Source organism: Abrus precatorius, unplaced genomic scaffold, assembly GCF_003935025.1.
Source record: "Abrus precatorius isolate BTA unplaced genomic scaffold, Abrus_2018 Scaffold9, whole genome shotgun sequence".
Taxonomy (NCBI): domain Eukaryota; kingdom Viridiplantae; phylum Streptophyta; class Magnoliopsida; order Fabales; family Fabaceae; genus Abrus; species Abrus precatorius.
Window position 1 is genome coordinate 35474642 of NW_020874439.1, and position 17570 is coordinate 35492211.

At 35.4% G+C, this 17570-nt stretch overlaps 4 protein-coding genes across 7 annotated transcripts; 1 reads left to right on the forward strand and 3 right to left on the reverse strand.

Moving 5' to 3' along the window:
- The first annotated feature begins 1703 nt into the window (after positions 1–1703).
- On the forward strand, positions 1704–2565 carry LOC113849766 (protein YLS3-like). The gene is made up of 3 exons (XM_027479917.1): positions 1704–2084; positions 2175–2267; positions 2348–2565. The coding sequence occupies exons 1-3, from the start codon at positions 1736–1738 to the stop codon at positions 2467–2469; spliced, it is 564 nt and encodes a 187-aa protein (XP_027335718.1). The 5' UTR covers positions 1704–1735; the 3' UTR covers positions 2470–2565.
- Positions 2566–3414: 849 nt separating this feature from the next.
- On the reverse strand, positions 3415–9308 carry LOC113849763 (DEAD-box ATP-dependent RNA helicase 37-like). Of its 4 annotated transcripts, none has more exons than XM_027479911.1 (7): positions 8916–9219; positions 8024–8823; positions 7840–7923; positions 7040–7282; positions 6407–6574; positions 5683–5796; positions 3474–4451 (listed from the first exon to the last, which is right to left on the reverse strand). In XM_027479911.1, exons 2-7 carry the CDS (start codon positions 8759–8761, stop codon positions 3963–3965), a joined length of 1836 nt encoding a protein of 611 aa, XP_027335712.1. In that variant the 5' UTR covers positions 8762–8823; positions 8916–9219; the 3' UTR covers positions 3474–3962. The 4 variants fall into 4 exon arrangements, with proteins under 4 accessions (XP_027335711.1, XP_027335712.1, XP_027335713.1 ...); XM_027479912.1 differs by having other exon boundaries at positions 8024–8775; positions 8916–9086; XM_027479913.1 differs by having other exon boundaries at positions 8024–8575; positions 8606–9086.
- An 872-nt stretch (positions 9309–10180) lies between these two features.
- On the reverse strand, positions 10181–12442 carry LOC113849410 (pentatricopeptide repeat-containing protein At5g39980, chloroplastic). Its single transcript, XM_027479309.1, has one exon. The coding sequence runs from the start codon at positions 12350–12352 to the stop codon at positions 10346–10348; it is 2007 nt and encodes a 668-aa protein (XP_027335110.1). The 5' UTR covers positions 12353–12442; the 3' UTR covers positions 10181–10345.
- A 1111-nt stretch (positions 12443–13553) lies between these two features.
- On the reverse strand, positions 13554–15230 carry LOC113851327 (phytoene synthase 2, chloroplastic-like). Its single transcript, XM_027481791.1, has 6 exons — positions 14909–15230; positions 14787–14837; positions 14517–14689; positions 14143–14378; positions 13848–14040; positions 13554–13730 (listed from the first exon to the last, which is right to left on the reverse strand). Exons 1-6 carry the CDS (start codon positions 15228–15230, stop codon positions 13554–13556), a joined length of 1152 nt encoding a protein of 383 aa, XP_027337592.1.
- Between the last annotated feature and the right edge of the window lie 2340 nt (positions 15231–17570).

Consider the following 17570-nt stretch of genomic DNA (forward strand, 5'->3'; position numbering starts at 1 on the left):
TTTTAATAAACTATTAGTGTAAATTTTTTTATAGTTAACCAGTTAGATAATGTTTTAGGTATGATTTTTAATATAATTATAAAAAAAATCAACAATTTTGAATGAAATAACAACCTATAATTAGTTAATAGTATGAATTTCTTTTACAGTTGATATGAGACCGGAAACGATTTGATTACACTTATGATTCCTTAGTTAGAATAATGTGTAATTTTAATACCACGACAAATATTTACTTCATTTTTTATTTTAAAATTACTATAGGCTTTTCATAAATTTGTCTCTATCTAATCTTCAAAATATTTTTTTTCTTGCTTAAAACCTCCACAATCCCCTTTTCACTTAAAATCCATAAATCACAAATCATATTTAATCTAAAATAAAAAAAAAAATCTCAAATCTTTCTTTAAAATCTCAACCTCACTTTATATCATTTTTATCAAATTCTGTTCAAAACATTTCGTATTTCAAATCTATCACAAAGTACCAATTAATTAAGTAAAATGTATACAAATTTGGATAATTTTAGATAGAGAAAATTGACCAAAAAGGTCTTACAGGTAATTTTCATAATAAAATAGAGAAATGAATTTAAGCAAGAAAATTGAGAACGAAATCACACATTAACCATAATATAGAGATCGCAAATACATCTAAGCCAATTTAAAATAACCTATATAATCTACAGGAAGTATAACTTAATTCTTTGTTTATTAATTGTTCAAATAACTGAGTTATAAACAGTAGTTTAATTTTTGCTAAAATATTTCTTTTGTTACCTTATTAAAAAGGAAAACCATGTTAAGGATTGCATGTCAAACTCATGAATTTACATCTACAGATGAGCAGCCATTGCTTAGTTTGCAGGCACTGTAGCTAGCAACAGAAGCAAACCAGAAAACAGTTCAACAAATGTAAATCATTTGAGCAGTAGCTATCTAAAATTTGCGAAGATACATTTGTTTAAGGACTTTGTTGAGGCAGCAAATGCGAGTGAAGAAGTCTCACGTTAGTTACATGTTTAAATCTATATATTTTGTTCACCTTGATGCAAAAGCTACACATTGCAGTGTATACCAAACACTCATTTTAATGATGGACTCATTTCTAAACACACCTTTAAACAAGACTTAGTAATATATAAGTCAGGAAAAATTGCACCTTAATAATCTTTAGGTTTTAAGTTAGATATGATATCTTTTCAAGTATATTTTATATTTCACGGTCATTCTTGTTAAGAAATTAGATTTATATAAATTTTTTGCTTTGAGTTTTTTATTTCTACAAAAGTTGCAAAACTTGAACTTCATCTTTATAAAATATTTTGCTAGAATAGAATATTTCACAAATTGTAATTTTTAATTCCTCTAAATATTTTGTAAACATTTAATAAAGCCTAAACCTGTATACTAAGAAATTTCATTTAAAAAAACATTTTTTTAGGATATATATATCTGATAGAAGGGTGAAATTTTTTAAAGAACTAGTTTATTTTTTGTTTTTTTTTTAAATAAGCATAACAGGATGATGAGCCAATAGAATCATGGGACATAGCCCATAGAGACAAAAATTCGTTCACATGTGATAGGTAGGAAGGCCCCACGTGGCGATGACTAGTAAGAAATTAAGTAGAAAATGTGGAGTAGAGTCACAACTCACAAGCAAAGGAGAGCATAAAAGAGCAGTCTAACACCATTCCATTCTTTCTATCAGATTCCCAATCTGCAATCAAATAATGGTTTCGAAAAGCAAAAGGGTGACGGATCTTGCACTCTCATCCACCATAGTAGTAGTGGTGTTACTGGTTGGTGTTGCAAGATCAGATTTAGCCAAAGACAGAGAAGAATGTGCTGACAAACTAATTGGGTTAGCTAGCTGTGTTCCGTACGTTGGTGGTGAAGCCAAAGCCCCCACCATAGACTGCTGCAGTGGCCTCAAAGTGGTACTTGACAAGAGCAGGAAATGCATCTGCATCCTCATCAAAGATCGTGACGACCCCAACCTCGGCATAAAGATCAATGCCTCTCTTGCTATCCAACTTCCATCTGCTTGCCACGCACCTGCTAATATATCTCAGTGCGTAGGTAATTCATTATTATTACCTATCAATAATTTTTCACTCGTTTGCTTTATCAATTCATTGGCCTCAACACACTACCCTTTTGTTCCTTCAGATCTTTTGCATTTGCCTCCCAACTCTCCCGAAGCCAAGGTGTTTGAAGGGTTCGAAAAATCCACCAAAACAAACACTTCAGCAGTTTCCAGCGGTAATTATTTATTACTCTTACGTTGTGTTTCTGTGTGATTGATCTGAAAAAAAGTTGAAACTAAGAAGGTGGAGATGCAGGTGATGCTGAGAAGGGATCAAGCTCAAGTGCTCAGCAAAAGAGTGGTGGTATGTCCACAAACAGGTGGCTGGTGGTTGAGCTGGTTTGCTCTATTTTACCGTTCGTCTTCATCTTCGCTTGATCAACGCTCGAGAAGAATATATTGGTTGATGCGTCTATTTCATTCTCATTCATAGTTAGCCATATCTTTTTCTCTTGTTTGCCAATTCCTATACTTGTGTGCAAAACTATAATCAAATCTTTCTATCTATTTTTAGTATTTGGTAGTTGTCAATTATTGATATGGTAACTAGTTGATGTTTAGGGCATTTACAAAACATTCCTGAGTAGCAGTTCCTTTTTCTTCTTCCATGTTTCTATGATATATTACGTTACCAACTTCACATTTACATCAATTTCAAGACATCAAACGAAGTCGTTACGAAAATAAGTTTCTCAACAAACTAATGTAAGGCCTGTATTAAATGTTCCGATCGTTCGACTGTGTGCCTTGGGTACACAATTACATGTATTCGAAAAGGTTTTATTGCAAGTTATAAACTTTAATAAATATCATTAAACACTATAGTTTTTAATTAAAAAATATTTAGTAATTACACAAATATTATATATACTTGTATATAGATTTAAAAATCAATATAAGTTGAACGTATCATGCAAGCTAATATCTCATCCAATTTGATTTATCTATCATTTGAGGCAATGACATAAGTTAAGAATCAAATTAATTGAATTTTGATACATTATTAATTTATAATCTTTTTTTATTACCAATCAATAAATTACCATCTTTTAATATCTTTTATAGTAATTACAAATATTAGCAATTCTTAATTATAAGATTATTTATGATTAAATACTATAAAAATTATTTGCAATCAGTGCATTTTAATTAAATTTATAAAATAACATTTGGATTTAATTAATTTAAAGTAAACTCAAGTAGTAGTAGTAGTAATAATAATAATAATAATAATAATAATGCGTATCAACACTAATAAAATCTTGATACAATGATTATCCACCTACCCATTTTCGTCCAACAAGCATAACCTAAATATATAAGAAACGCGACACAATGAACAACTATTACCTTCGCTAATACAAATGTCCAATACAAACATACGGAAGAAAACTTTTCATTCATTTCAGTAACTAAAATATTACAAAACCTTAGCCCCTCAAAATAGGGAAAGACAAAATGGAAACATATATTGGGAAGAAATATGATCAAAAGATAAATAGATACGACTGTATAGATAAGTCTCCACCTCTCCCACCGCATATTCTACAACCATTCTCCAACCAATATAACCACCCAAAATGAAAGTACAGAAAGTTGTAAAAAAGAACTCCTATCATGTTAGTAATCGCCATGGCCATTGGCCAACACCTACCAACACTACACGACCTCTACTGATGCCGTATTAATCCCACATACACACCCATATCTCCCTCGGTGTAACTGTAAACCGTACAAAATGATGTTGGCTTGAAACAAGGGAGGGCAAAAATAAATTAAAGACCATAAACTTGAAAGGAAGACCAAAAAACAACGGGAGAAAATTCACCCTATAGGTGTATGTCCGCACCTAATACCTAATGCTATCAAAATCAGTCCCATGCACTGGTTACCCCAGGGCCATATCCTCCAGCATATCCACCAGAAGCACCGTATCCACCAATGTTGTTTCCTGCACTGTAGTAATCAGAACCACCCCTATTAAAAGAACCTTCTCTTCGAAAATCACGGCCACCAAAACGACCTCCTCCTGATCGACGGTTCCTTCCACCACCAAAGGAAGATCGAGCAGCGTACCGTGAGAGCCAAGCAGGTACTTCTTGATTAGCTTCTTGCATTAGATCTGCTAAAGCCCTTGCCAGGGACGCATTATTGTCATTAAAGAATGCAGTTGCCAGGCCTTTCTTTCCTGCTCGCCCTGTCCTTCCAATGCGGTGTACATAATCATCAATATCATTAGGAAGGTCAAAATTAACCACATGGGCAACATGAGGAATATCAAGACCACGTGCAGCCACATCAGTCGCAACCAATATGGGGGTGTTCCCACTTTTAAATGACTTTAATGCCAATTCTCTTTCCTGCAGGCATTATAAAAATGATGAGCCGATATATTGATATAGACAAACAATAACAGAAAAACTAGTAAATAATATAATGTAAAAAGCTTTCAAAAAAAAAATATTATAAGTTATAACCACATTTAACCTTACAAAGCATGATAATTGCAAGCTTCAGCTTCAAACAAACTAATAGTGAACTCACAGACTAACTAGGATGTGCCCCAATTGAGAGAAAAGAATTCATTATCATGGTCAAGGGAGCTGAAAAAAGTCATTTTGAACCTAATAACCAGCATTGCTCATGACATAAAACCAATAATTTTGTAGGAATAACCAATGGGTCCCTGCTCTTAATATGGCATTTCGCATGAGAAATCTTGCAAGATTCCAAAGAATTGTAGGCCTGAAATGTAAACTACGTATATGTTTTGGGTAAATGAAATACCAATTTTTTTGCTTAAGCGCATAAGATTCTCAGAATTATCAAATCTGCAGTATTTAGAAATCTCATTAGTGATTCCTATGGATGCTCCAAGTAAGCAAACATTTTTTCTAAAATAAATTCTTAATGACATTTCTTTTTGCAAATTTCTAGGGAAGAATCATGCAAACCAAACATTTTTTTAACAAAATCCTGGGAATAACATTCATGGTGGGAATTAAGTTACACAGTTTTTAGAGTGGTATGGACTCAACCTGCTTTCCATGACAAAAATACTCAGCATGAGGTCATCAAATCATCTAGTATCAACTTATGCAGCTTAGGATTTTGTAAATTGAACATCTTAAGTTGAGTGCTTCATCCAGATGCTGTAAACTTGCTCTCCTAACACAAACTGTTGGCAGACTGATAGAATGGATAAGAAAGAAAGTGTTTATTGACAAAAGATCTTCATCCCTGGATCTGGATCTATACCAATGGAATACAGGATCAGAGATGAGGATGCAGATACAAAGTGCAGATGCACCAAAAACCCCTGTTCCAGGTATTTGAGAGACCTGGGCCCTCCTCTAACTACCTTTTTCAACCCAACTGTCTAAACTGACTCCTAACTGTTTACTGTCTGTTAAACAGTCCTCCACAAGGTCTTAACACGGACAAAAACAACAAATATAGAGTCGGCTAATATGTCATCCCTACTTTCCACCGCACTAACTCTAAAGGCATTGACATCAAATATAAAGCAAGGAACTAGTCATCACTCATCATACTGATACAAAGGTAAATATATTTGTACAACAGACTAACCTGTTGGGTCCTGTCACCATGAATAGTAGTTGCTGGAAAACTATTACGACACAACCAATGCTCTAGAGCATCAGCTCCCTTCTTTGTCTCCACAAAAACTAGGGTCAAAGCTTGCTGCAGAATACAAAATCACACACGTAGCAGGCTTAGAATATTTAGCAACATCATTTACTCTCTAAGAGAGAGAGGACAAATCCATACAATGAGAAAACACAACTCCCATGGTATAAATTTACCACACAAAAATAAATATATAACAACTGTCCAGAACAAAGCAACATCTGACACAGCTAAGACAAACAGAAAAGGAGTAGAAATGATACAAAATTCATGTATGTATCTAGACATGATCATGTAGTATTGGGTTGAAAAGCATCACCTAGAACAACCCATCCAATGTAGGTCCATGTAGTTTGTGAGACAATACTAATCATCGGCTTTATTTTAAAAGCTTTTCGGTCTTCCAAAATACTGGTCTAGGAGCCAGATATTATTAAAGAGAAACCTTGCATCCATAATCAATCAACTCAGGAAAACTATGCATCACTGGTTTCATAGTTATAATCACCATTACAATTGATTTGGAAACTTCCCCCAAGACAAATGATTAGCAGCAGATTGAGCAGGCCATTAGAAATGTGTGATTTCTTTACACTTATTGCTAAAAAGGCATATATTAAGTTTTATAAAAGTGAAATGCACTTTTTGCGAACTGAGAGATTACCTTTCCTTGTACACCATTAGCCCTCTGTGCATGAAGAAGGTCCATGAGGTGACTTCTCTTGTCAGATTCTTGAACATACTCAACTCTTTGGACAATTAAATCAGTACTTGAGCCCACTCTTCCAACAGCCAGAAACACATATTTTGAAAGGAAATCAGATGCTAGTCTCTGCATATTAAGAGTAAACCACAACAAAAGTTGATGAAATAAGGAAGCTATATATCCAACTAATAATATTGATGTGCACTATTTAAACCTCACAAGCCACTCATCATCTCAACCCAAATTAGAAACTGCATTATTTAATTCTAAAAGTGCATAATCTTTCTAAGAATAAAAGGTGGAAGGTGTGTTTGAGGTCAAAAGACAACTGGATGCAAATATGTGATGCACAAATACATGAAGAACATGCATCTCAGATTAATTAATCAACAAAATAAGGCAAGGCATATCTTCCTAACATAGATGAATGCGTCTTGAAATTCCAACCAACAATGAACAGCTAAATTAGTTAGTATGCACACCTAGAGACAAATGGACAGACACAAAAAGGAGGGGGAAAAAAAGACAAAATCTAAGTAACATTACACACGCAAAGAATGATTCACATATTCTTTATAGAGAACATCAAACCTGTATCTCTTTTGGAAATGTGGCACTAAACAGCAAAGTCTGTCTGACACCTGGTGGAGGCATGTCCATTTGTTCTACAATCTTCCTTATTTGTGGCTCAAAACCCATATCCAGCATCCTATCAGCCTCATCTAAGGCCAGATATCTGATCATCTGCAATGAGACTCTAGCTCTCTCCAGCAAATCTACCAATCTTCCAGGAGTTGCAACGAGAATATCCACCCCCCTCTCAAGATCCCGTAGCTAGAAAATTATATTTAGTTAGGAACTAAGGATCCATACCAAATTGTATTTCTTTATAGCAGTATTCAAAAGCAAAATATGATTGTCCATTCAAGAACTATACTCTAGACTCCATATTGAACAATTTGGTAAAAATCACAAGAACAACATCAACAAAAGCATACCTGCTAGTGACATTTATTTTATACAGTTTCAACATATTCCCAAACTATATTCAGAAAACTATCAGCTGTTTAGGAATGTCACACATTTTATGACAAATAATACAGTAGTCCACAAATTTCTATACCATCAGGTACACCAGAAATTCTTGATATATCAAAATAGAAGGCCTCGAGTCTGAAGTCTGAACTATGGATGCCAGAATCTAAAAGCTAAAAGCAGTTGTACCAAAAGTTTCAGAATTGATAACAACAACCAAACCTTATCCCACCAGGTGGAGTCAACCATGGGTGATCAACCGATAAAACACAAGAAAATAATTGAAGCATCAATGGGTTCTAGGAAAAATAAAGCAAAGAGCAGGGGGAGAGAAAAGTAAAAGGCAGGACAGATACCTGCTGGTTTATTGGAGCTCCACCATAGGCAACAACCACCCTAACCCCTGTCTGGTAGGAGAACTTCCTAGCCTCTTCATGTATCTGAAACCAAATCACAACATTTCCGATATACTTTTTTCACTGCAAAAGTGCACCCAATTAAAAAGCATGTCGTAATTGACAGTTGCTGTGACAAACTCACTTGCATTGATAGCTCCCTAGTTGGTGATAGAACAAGGGCAAGTGGATACACTGTACGCACCACGCGAGGAGGCCTCTGCACGGGTTGGCCCCTCATAATCCCACTGATAATGGGGAAACAGAATGCAGCTGTCTTTCCAGAACCAGTCTGCGCACAAGCCATCAAATCCCGGCCGGCAAGGGATATGGGTATGGCATGCCGCTGAACAGGCGTTGGCTTAACATATTTGCACCGTCTGATATTCTGATTAAGTGCTTCCCCCAAGTCAATCTCCGCGAATGTATTCACAGGCTGAGGCACGTTTTCGCCGCTGGTTTCCACAGGAATGTCCTCATACGCATCAAAATTTATTCCTGTATTTTCCTGCTCACCAAACGCCTCTTCAGCATCCTCCTGATCGCCAAAGGGGTTCACTTCGCGCTCCCTGCCGCGATCCCAACCACTACTTCTGTTCCCCCATCCACTGCCGCGACCACTGCCCGAACGGTACTCGTTTCTGGGCGTACCCCAACGTGATCCAGCATTACTACCAGATGCAGATGCAGAAGCAGAAGCAGAAGCAGAAGCTGAAGCAGAAGCAGTTGCACTTGATGGTGGAGCAGGGGATTCTGCTGATGGTGGACGGTTCCTGAGATGCGGAGGGACGTAAACGGGCCGCGAAGGAGCCGTGGAGTTGATGGGAGGAGGTGCATTTTCAGCTGCGGAATTTGCAGCCAAATCAGCCCATGAAGTTCGCATAGTTGTGTGGTTCCCTACGATCAGACAGTGCGATTGAAAGAATTGGAATAAAGCTTGTGGATCTGGCAGAATTGAGAGGATGTCATCGAATAGACAATGCAGAGAGAAGAATCGAATTTGAAAATGCAAAACGAAAAAGGAGAGAGGATAGAACCTGTATTGTATTGGGAAGACTAAAACCCTGAATTGAAGAGGATTATTGACGAAGATCGAGAAACCCTAAACACACACACAACACAACACGCCTTCAAACTTGGATGGATACAAAAATATCTGCTCTCTGCCTTAGGATGCGCCCCCTTTCTCTCTCTTTTATTTATTTTCATTTTTCATTTTTTTTTTAAGAAGACTCTTTCTGTTTCTGCTTCCACCCAATTTAAGACTCTCTCTCTCTCTCTTCACGTTGCGGCTGCCGTAAAACTCATTATTCCGTTGTTCGTTCGCACTTGCCAACCCTCGCTCTCCAATATTCACCTTTTTACACCCTAAATTCACGCCCATACTTTCCTCCTTTTTCATCTTTTTTATTTTATATAGTGAGTCTAGTGATCACCAAGCCAAAGAAATATTTGATATGATAAAATATTTTAATGTTTTAATCACTACCTGATAAAGATAAGCTTACTCTCCTAACTAATCTTACTTAGTTCTGTAGTTTATAAAATTTCCTTATCCATAATACCTTGTCAAACTCATTGACCTAAGTCAAATATTTTAACTATGCCTCAATTCAAATATAGTCGTCAGGAATATCATCATACACAAAACAGATATCAAAACAACGCCTTTCAAAGTGTGAGTAATCAAAATTCAAATGGTCCACGCAGCTTGGTAACAAGGTGTGCTTTGCAATTTCTCGTGCACTAGGTTTTTTCTTTCCCTAAGAAAAAACACTTTCCCCTCGGAGAAAAATCTCATAATGGAGGCACAAATATGGTTTTGATTTTCTAGGAACAGAAAATATGAAAGACTCTACAAAAGAGAAAAAAAAAATGTTTGAAATAAATTAAAATTTACTAAAGGTTATATGTTATTTTCTCGTGAGAATAATTTATTATTTGCATATAATCATAACATATCCTGATTATTTTAAGATGGCTAACAACTAATTTTGATAATTGTATTACCTATATTTGAATTTAGTTAATGAAATAGTTTTTGGATATTCATCATATTAACTTCAAAAACTTTATTTCATTTTTTGAAGTCTCAAAGCTCACGAAAGCGATCCAAACTAGTTGTTGATATTGTTGAGAGTTATAAAATTAAAAAATAGCTCTTAAAAGTTCATTTCTATTAAAATAGTTAAAATGTAGCACATATTAATCCTTTAAGGCAGAGAAGTGTAATTTTCAAAATAAGAAAGAATGACAGAATAATTTAAACATCTGTCAACAGTTAATTATTTTAAACACAAAATCAAAATATAAATAACTTACCATTTTTTGTAATGTAATTTCAATCATATACACATAATACACTTGGTTCGGAATATGAGTGGATTTCTTATACAGTTTTATGGATGATCAGGGGCAAAAGAATGCTGGTCAACAAGTTACACGGGGAAAAGCAGATGCACAATGCTCAGCAATCAGCATGATCGTGACTTCTGATTGCTTTTTGATTCATCCTATTCATGATTCGGGAAGCATCATTAAGTTTATCAGCTCTCTCATAAATGCTAGCAACAACAAGATGCAACTCTTTCTTGTTGATATTGGGATTGGAATCCAGCTTCTCAAACAATGACTCTACCATCGTGAAATCCTTTCTTGAGCCATATAGACTGAGCATCTGGAAATGAACTTGGTCCGGAAAAACACACCCTTCTTCATGCATCTCTCTGTATAAAGCATCTGCTTTATCAAATTCACGCAGCTTTCCAAAAGCATTCAGCACGAGAGCAATAACATTAGAATCGGGAAAATATCCTGCCTCTCTCATCTTCTCAAACACTTCAACTACATTGGCATACTTTTTGTTCCTAGAGAAAAGATTAATCATGCACCCGAATACTGATATATCTTTGACCTCTCCAGCATCAAAAGCCTGCCTGAAAACCCACGTAGCCTCTTCAATCCTACCAGCTCTGGCCAGAATTGCGATTGCAGTCTCCCTGGGAATGTTATCCGGTCGCTTGAGCTCATGAAGTAGACGTTTGGCATGAGCAACCAAACCCGCCCTCTCATAGGCTACAATCATTGTCTGGTAAAGAACCTCATCAATTCGAACTCCGGAGCTCCTTAATTTTTGAAACAACATGGCTGCCCGGTCCAGTTTCCCTGCCTTTTCCCAGATAGATATTATGGTTGAGTAAGTGATGGCATTTGGTTCAATACCTCTGTTCTTCATTTCTTGAATGAGATTGGTAGCCTTCTCGTGCTCAAGAGTCTTGCCATAGATATTAATCATAGTGTTGTAGGTGACAACATTCTGTGGTACACCCTTACTTTGCATCAAACGAAACAGATGGATGGCCTCCCCAAATAGCTCAGCCTCTCCATAAACTCTCAAGAGAGTATTATAACTAACCACATTGGGTTGAATCCCCATTTTCTTCATGCTCCAGAAGAGGCGGTCGGCTTCCTTGGCCATGTGAAGCTGGCCATAAACATCAATGACTATGTTACAGGTGGTAAGATCAAGGGGGCATTTGGCTTCATTCATCTCAGAGAACAGAGAGAGTGCTTCAACGAACTTTTGATTGTCAACGTAGATGGCAAGAAGTGTGGAGTAGCTGACGGTATCGGGATGAATCCCATTGTCCCTCATCTCCCGAAGAAGAAGGCGAGCCTCGCGGAAGAACTTAGCTTTACCGAAGACATTGATCATAGAGTTATAGGCAATGAGATCAGGAGTGATAGAGGAGGCTTTCAATCTGGTGAAGATGGAAATAGCCTTGGAATAATCGCACAACTTGCGGGCAAGCTCAATCAAATTACTATACAAGACAAGGTCGCCGGGAACGTTGTCTTGCTCCATCTGCTGGAGCCAAAACAGAGAAGAATCAAACAAGCCGTGTTTGCTAAAAGAAGTGATGAGGGTGGAGTAAGTGTACCTATCAGGGGAAAGACCCTTTTGGCGCATTTCGTCGACCAGGCCGTGAGCGAGGTGCCACTGCTTTGCTCGAAGGACGTTACGGAGAACGACGTTGTAAGCGAAGAGGGAGGGAGAATAGAGTGCCTTTTCGTTAATCCAATCGAGAAGGGCAAGGGCGCGTTGCCAATCGGGCTCTCGGGACAGCATCGAAACCATGAACCGAATAGACAGTTGCCTCCCGCTGAAGGGGGACATTACCGCCAACAGTTCCTCCTCGTTCTGGGTCTGCCCAATTGCCGCCAGTAGCTCCTCCATGTCCACGCTGTGGTCCAAGTACGCAGGTTGTTGTTGGCGACGTTGCCTGTTGGTGTTGGACGATGAAGAAGGCGATGTTCTGGTCCACACATCTTTCGTCGTAGCTGCTAATCTATTACAAGTTGTTGGAGTCGGACTCATGCCAACGCTGGTTTTGTGAGAATAACATTTTGAAGGCGAAGAAGAAGGCCAACCCACAAGGATTGACCATGTCACCGAATATGACACTGCGCACATAATAGCTATCTGATTATTTTGGTGTGCTTTTGGGCATCGATAACTCTTAACTCCTTCTCTTCCTTTCCTCACCAACAAGACCAAGCTGAGCCCCACCCGATGAATTCACTTGGGCTTCACCCAATGTGGGAAGGCCTGGGGTTTCGGCCCAGAAGCCCACCCTTTTAGACTTTAATATGTATTTATAAATAAATTAACACCTAAAATCCTTTTTCAGAAAAACATTAACTTTAATATGTAGAGTTGAGACTTCTTAATTGAAGATGTTTGAATTCTCTTATGTTATTAACTAGCATGATATAGTCGTGTGAAGAGAAAAAATATTTTTTTTTATTAAACAAGAATTTACTATAATTAATTATAATACTTACTAATTAAATTTGATAAAAGTTATATTTTTCACTCTCCAACTAATTAATAACACGTCAAAATTCAAATCCAATTAAAAATAACAAACTTTTTTATTGAAAAAAAAATGTTCATACACCATTAATACGAAAGTATAATCACTATAGAATGTAGCTCAGATTCTGGATTCGTCTAATACGGATGCAATTCACATAAATTCAAGCTGCAATCCACGTCAAAATAGAGTCTGCATGCGATTTATATTGATTTATTGAGAAATGATTTTGAATTGGGATTGAACGTATGGCCCATGACACATGAAACTTCAACTCCCATTTTCTAGTTGTTGAACTGGGTTAAATAATTTATGGTTTGTGGCTGAATTGTCTTATGGTTTTACATATATATTGGTTCATCATAAACTTGAGAGAGATTTTCATGCCTTGAAAGAAAAATGTTAAAAATTCAAGACTATATATGATTCGTCGACTTAGCAGTAAAGGAAGACTTTTGGCACAAAACATGTATAATTAAATCAATTACACCAACACCACACAACATTGAGCAAGATTGGCACAACAATTTTTATCCCGAAAGAAATGGGGCAACAAAATCAACAATAACCAGGGTGAGATTCCAAGGGAATGCTTGTCCGAAGACCAAATTCAAGCTGAAGACTCCATCTACTCAGCACGGACACGTTTCCTTTTCTATGATTAATAAGTTTTCTATGCTTCATATTATCTTTGGAAGAGGCCACAAGAAAGCCATGTATTCAATTTATTGGGTTCGTTATTTTAATTTCTTGCATTTTTGTCGTATGCATGTCGCATGAAAACTATGTTTTCGGCTTCTAATTTGGTAGATAATGAAGTTTCGTTTTGGGATTTGAGAGAGATCTTGTATAAGCTAGAGGCAACAGCACAAATTTCTTAGTTCGTCCTACATAGGCTCGCTTTGTCAAATTGTCATAGTCGTTGTCTTCAATTGCATCCAAGATCTTACGATACAATATTAATGAGGACCAAACCTGCAAATCACACACATAGAAAAGTGTTAACCCTTTGATTCAACGCCTTTTCTCCACTCATTTTAATATATCAAACTGACGAAGTGAAGATCATAAGTCAATGCAAAATGTACGTACCGGCCAACGACTGGCCTTATCAAGCTGAGAAACTCCTTCTTCTGCCCGGTTGAAGTAGAATCTTGCCCTTGTAATCTGCTGTTTCATAAACTTTCTCCATCTTTCACTGACGTTTCTTGACAAAACATCGTCGTCACATAAACCAAACTGGGCAAGCTCGTCTTGGGGAAGGTAGACTCTACCTCTTAATGCACTAATTAAAAGAAGTTGACAATTCTATAAGGTCATTTTTCGGATATAATAAAGTAAGCAGAAGAGGAGCCATTAAAGTGAAGATAATCAGTTAGAAACATACTCCTCCCCCACATCTCTAAGAATGTTTGTGAGTTGATTTCCTATTCCCAGATATAGTGCAGCATTATATACACTTTGAACAGGGAGGACAGACTCATGGGCAATACCCATTACTGGAACACTCATTAAGCCAACAGTTCCCGCCACGTAGTAGCAGTAAAGATATAACTCTTGGAAATTCTTGTATCGGGATTTCCTTGTATCCATTCTCATTCCTTCTATCATGTCTCTGAAAGGCTGGAATGAAAAAATTGAGTTGATCCGGCAAAACCAGATGTATAACAATGACATATATACTAGTGTGATATCTGATTCTCAAGTATGAATATATGTAATGGGGATAGGTAAAAAGAAGTATTCTAGTAATCACCAGACCTTAATATCCAAATGAAACTTGGAAACCGTATCAGTAAGAGCAGCATCAAGCATATCATAGGGATGTCCATTGAAAAGGCCATGCAATCTATCTTCCCACCTATCAAGAACGGCAGAGCTCATATGGACAGAGTTAGGACCATCAACCAGTTCATCAGTCCTCCTGCACCAAACTGCAGAGAAGCGTTTCAATAAAACCAGTTGTAAATTAATCTTCATATTTGCTTGCAACTTTTTGATATCTATCTTGTTATGTAAAAAAGTATTTACCGTAAATTGCCCATATAGCTTTCTGTCTTTCTTCCGTCATAAGCGAAGTTCCTGTGTAGATAATGAAATGGTTATGAAGGGAAAAGTGAGACAACACATCCAAGTTGAAAGAGGGGTTGTACCTAGATAGAAGGTCTGGGCATATTCTGCACAGATATTTCTGCACATTTCGTAGGCATCCTTCAGAAAACTGGGTGGCTTGGTAGAAGGACTAATAACAGTGGCAACATGAGGCTGAGACTGTCTGTGAACAACCTCTTGTACGTGTAAGTCAGCAAGAGGAACTCCTTGTTTTGACAACTGGGGAAACGCGCTCGCTGTTCTATGCTTGGGAGCTGCTGTCACTTCCGACCTTATAACATGAAATCTTGTAGAAGATGGTTGCCTATTGCTTCCGATGATGCAAGAAGGCGTTGCTGCCACCGAAGAAAATGATAAACTCATCACAATATTTCTGCTCTCAAGGTTTAACTGATGAGAGAACCAAATTAGTGTCCTTGCTTAGTTGTCCATGCCATATGGGATCTTGCTGCCAAGAGTGCCAAGTGCCAAGTGAACGTGGAAGAAGCTTTTAATTGGTTGGGTTCGAAGAAGAACGGGGTTTACAAAGATGCTATTTTTGTCTTGTGAATTGTGTCTTATAGTTGAGTTCCATGTAAAGAATCTTAGTCACTCGTGATGCCTTTTCGATCCAACTTATATATCATTATTCCTTTCCTTGCCTTTATGCCATCATTATTTCCTTTTTAAAAATAAAATATTATATAAATTTATAATATATTTTATTTTTATAACCAGAAAAAATATCTTTTTTAAAAAATTAAACATGCTCTTAATTTTTATTTTTCTTTTTTAAAACGAAACCCCTGCAATTTGAAACCTAAATTCAATTTTAACTAATTTAAAGTATCTTTTCACTCTATTAGTTAGTTGATGATCCCCTATATATATATAATCATAGACAAATTCAGAAAACGTCTAAAAGGACCGCAAATAATACATGATAATAGATTTTTTTTCAAAATAAAGAATTGGAGTCTACGTGTAAACAAAAAAAATAAATTTGAAAGCCATCGAATATCCCATGTCTATCCCCCTAAATCCATCCTTGTTAATATGGGAAAAAAAAATATCACAAAACTATTTAATGATATAAACTTGTAACTTGTTTTTTCAAAATGTTAGTAGAGTTATTTGGTTTGAAAAATTAAATAGAGCTTGTAATTTTTTAAAATTAGCTTATGAAAAATTACTTTAAATAGCATGCAATTATACAGTTAATTAAATTAAACAAGTCGAATTTGATAATCTAATTATAAGCTATAAGCTTCAGTTACAGACTTTTAGTTAACTTATTAACTATACAGTACAAGTTATAAGCTTTTATTTTGTTTTACTAAAAGGAAGAATCAGTATTATTTATTAATTGCAATTATAATTTTGTCTAAATTATTAATTAAAAATATTACAATTATAATTGGTAAATAATACCTAAAAAATAAATACCAAAGTGTTGTCATTACCAAAAAGAATTATAACATCACATATTTTTTATAAAAAAAAGTGTTTAGAATACACTTTGATATATTTTTTATTAATTAAAGTTTATTAAAATTATAAAAATATGAGTGAAAATTATTCAATTAAAATGTGACTCGTATTTTTTTATAATTTTTAATGCATTATAATCAATAATAAAAATATATATTACTAACATTCATTATTTTACTGTTATTTATTGAAACATTTTACGTTGAATTTAGACATTTCACACCTCATATATTCTACCTTTTTTTTGTGGAATAGATAAAACTCATACTAGTTGCTAAATAATAAAATTTATACTTAAGTTCACTGAGATTGCTTTTGTTTTTAGGCCAAATTAGTGTTGACGTTATAAAATTTGAAAACTAATAATTTGATTTGTAAAAAATGCATTCAAAGAGAAATTGGGTCTTGAGGTTTGTGTCTCAAGCACTTGTTTATGAAATTTGGTTCATTATTTGGCCCACTCTCATTAACAGGGTTGTTGGTATCACTTAACCCAATAGTGTCTCTATCTGTATCATCTTTCTTGTGTTTTGATTGATAAATCATTGTAGTACTAACTTAATGTGGACGTTATAAAATGATAAACACAAAAATGAGATAGAGAATAGCAAATAAGAAAGAAAGTAAAAAAGAGTTGTGACAGGATGATATATCTTTATGCTAAAATAATATTGAATCTTAATTGTCATACATAACACATGTTCTTGAGCAGCCTCGATGGTTGTGCACATAAACACAATTAATAATCTAAAAAGAATTGGATCATAACAAAATGGGAATCGATGGGGATATAATGTCTGCCATTAGAATTGATTATTTTTTCTTTACTGCTATTAGTTGGAACTTTGATTCATTGATTGACAAAGAAATGTTTTAGATTGATGATTAGAAACAAACAAGTAAAGCAAGGGAGGCCTATTTCTCGGTATTATGAATGAAAAGAAAGAAGCTTTTCTCATTTAAATTAAAACAAATTGCATTCCCAGCCACTGACAGCGGCCACGACGGACAAAAGTTTTATGTATTTAAGGAAATGCCCTCTTCATTTGGCGTCATCAAATGTCATACTGCTCTATTTGGTTTGAATTCTTTTATTTTTATTTAATATTATATTAAATTTTTAAAATTTCCTAATTTAGTTTGAATTTTATTTAGTATGATATAATATTTAACATTAATATGTATAATATTTATTTTTTTAAATTATAATTTTATTAAATTTATAAATAATTA

Excerpts from the sequence above, each read along its gene's own strand:
- LOC113849766 (XM_027479917.1), top strand. The coding sequence starts at position 1,736 with ATGGTTTCGAAAAGCAAAAGGGTGACGGATCTTGCACTCTCATCCACC. Across the intron at positions 2,085-2,174 it reads TAATATATCTCAGTGCGTAG|ATCTTTTGCATTTGCCTCCC; the intron begins GTAATTCATTAT and ends TTGTTCCTTCAG. Across the intron at positions 2,268-2,347 it reads CACTTCAGCAGTTTCCAGCG|GTGATGCTGAGAAGGGATCA; the intron begins GTAATTATTTAT and ends GTGGAGATGCAG.
- LOC113849763 (XM_027479910.1), bottom strand. The coding sequence starts at position 8,761 with ATGCGAACTTCATGGGCTGATTTGGCTGCAAATTCCGCAGCTGAAAAT. Across the intron at positions 6,575-7,039 it reads CATTTCCAAAAGAGATACAG|AGACTAGCATCTGATTTCCT; the intron begins GTTTGATGTTCT and ends CTTAATATGCAG. Across the intron at positions 5,797-6,406 it reads CTAATGGTGTACAAGGAAAG|CAAGCTTTGACCCTAGTTTT; the intron begins GTAATCTCTCAG and ends TGTATTCTGCAG.
- LOC113849410 (XM_027479309.1), bottom strand. The coding sequence starts at position 12,352 with ATGTGCGCAGTGTCATATTCGGTGACATGGTCAATCCTTGTGGGTTGG.
- LOC113851327 (XM_027481791.1), bottom strand. The coding sequence starts at position 15,230 with ATGAGTTTATCATTTTCTTCGGTGGCAGCAACGCCTTCTTGCATCATC. Across the intron at positions 14,838-14,908 it reads TGCCCAGACCTTCTATCTAG|GAACTTCGCTTATGACGGAA; the intron begins GTACAACCCCTC and ends TTATCTACACAG. Across the intron at positions 14,041-14,142 it reads CTTAGAGATGTGGGGGAGGA|TGCATTAAGAGGTAGAGTCT; the intron begins GTATGTTTCTAA and ends TCTTTTAATTAG.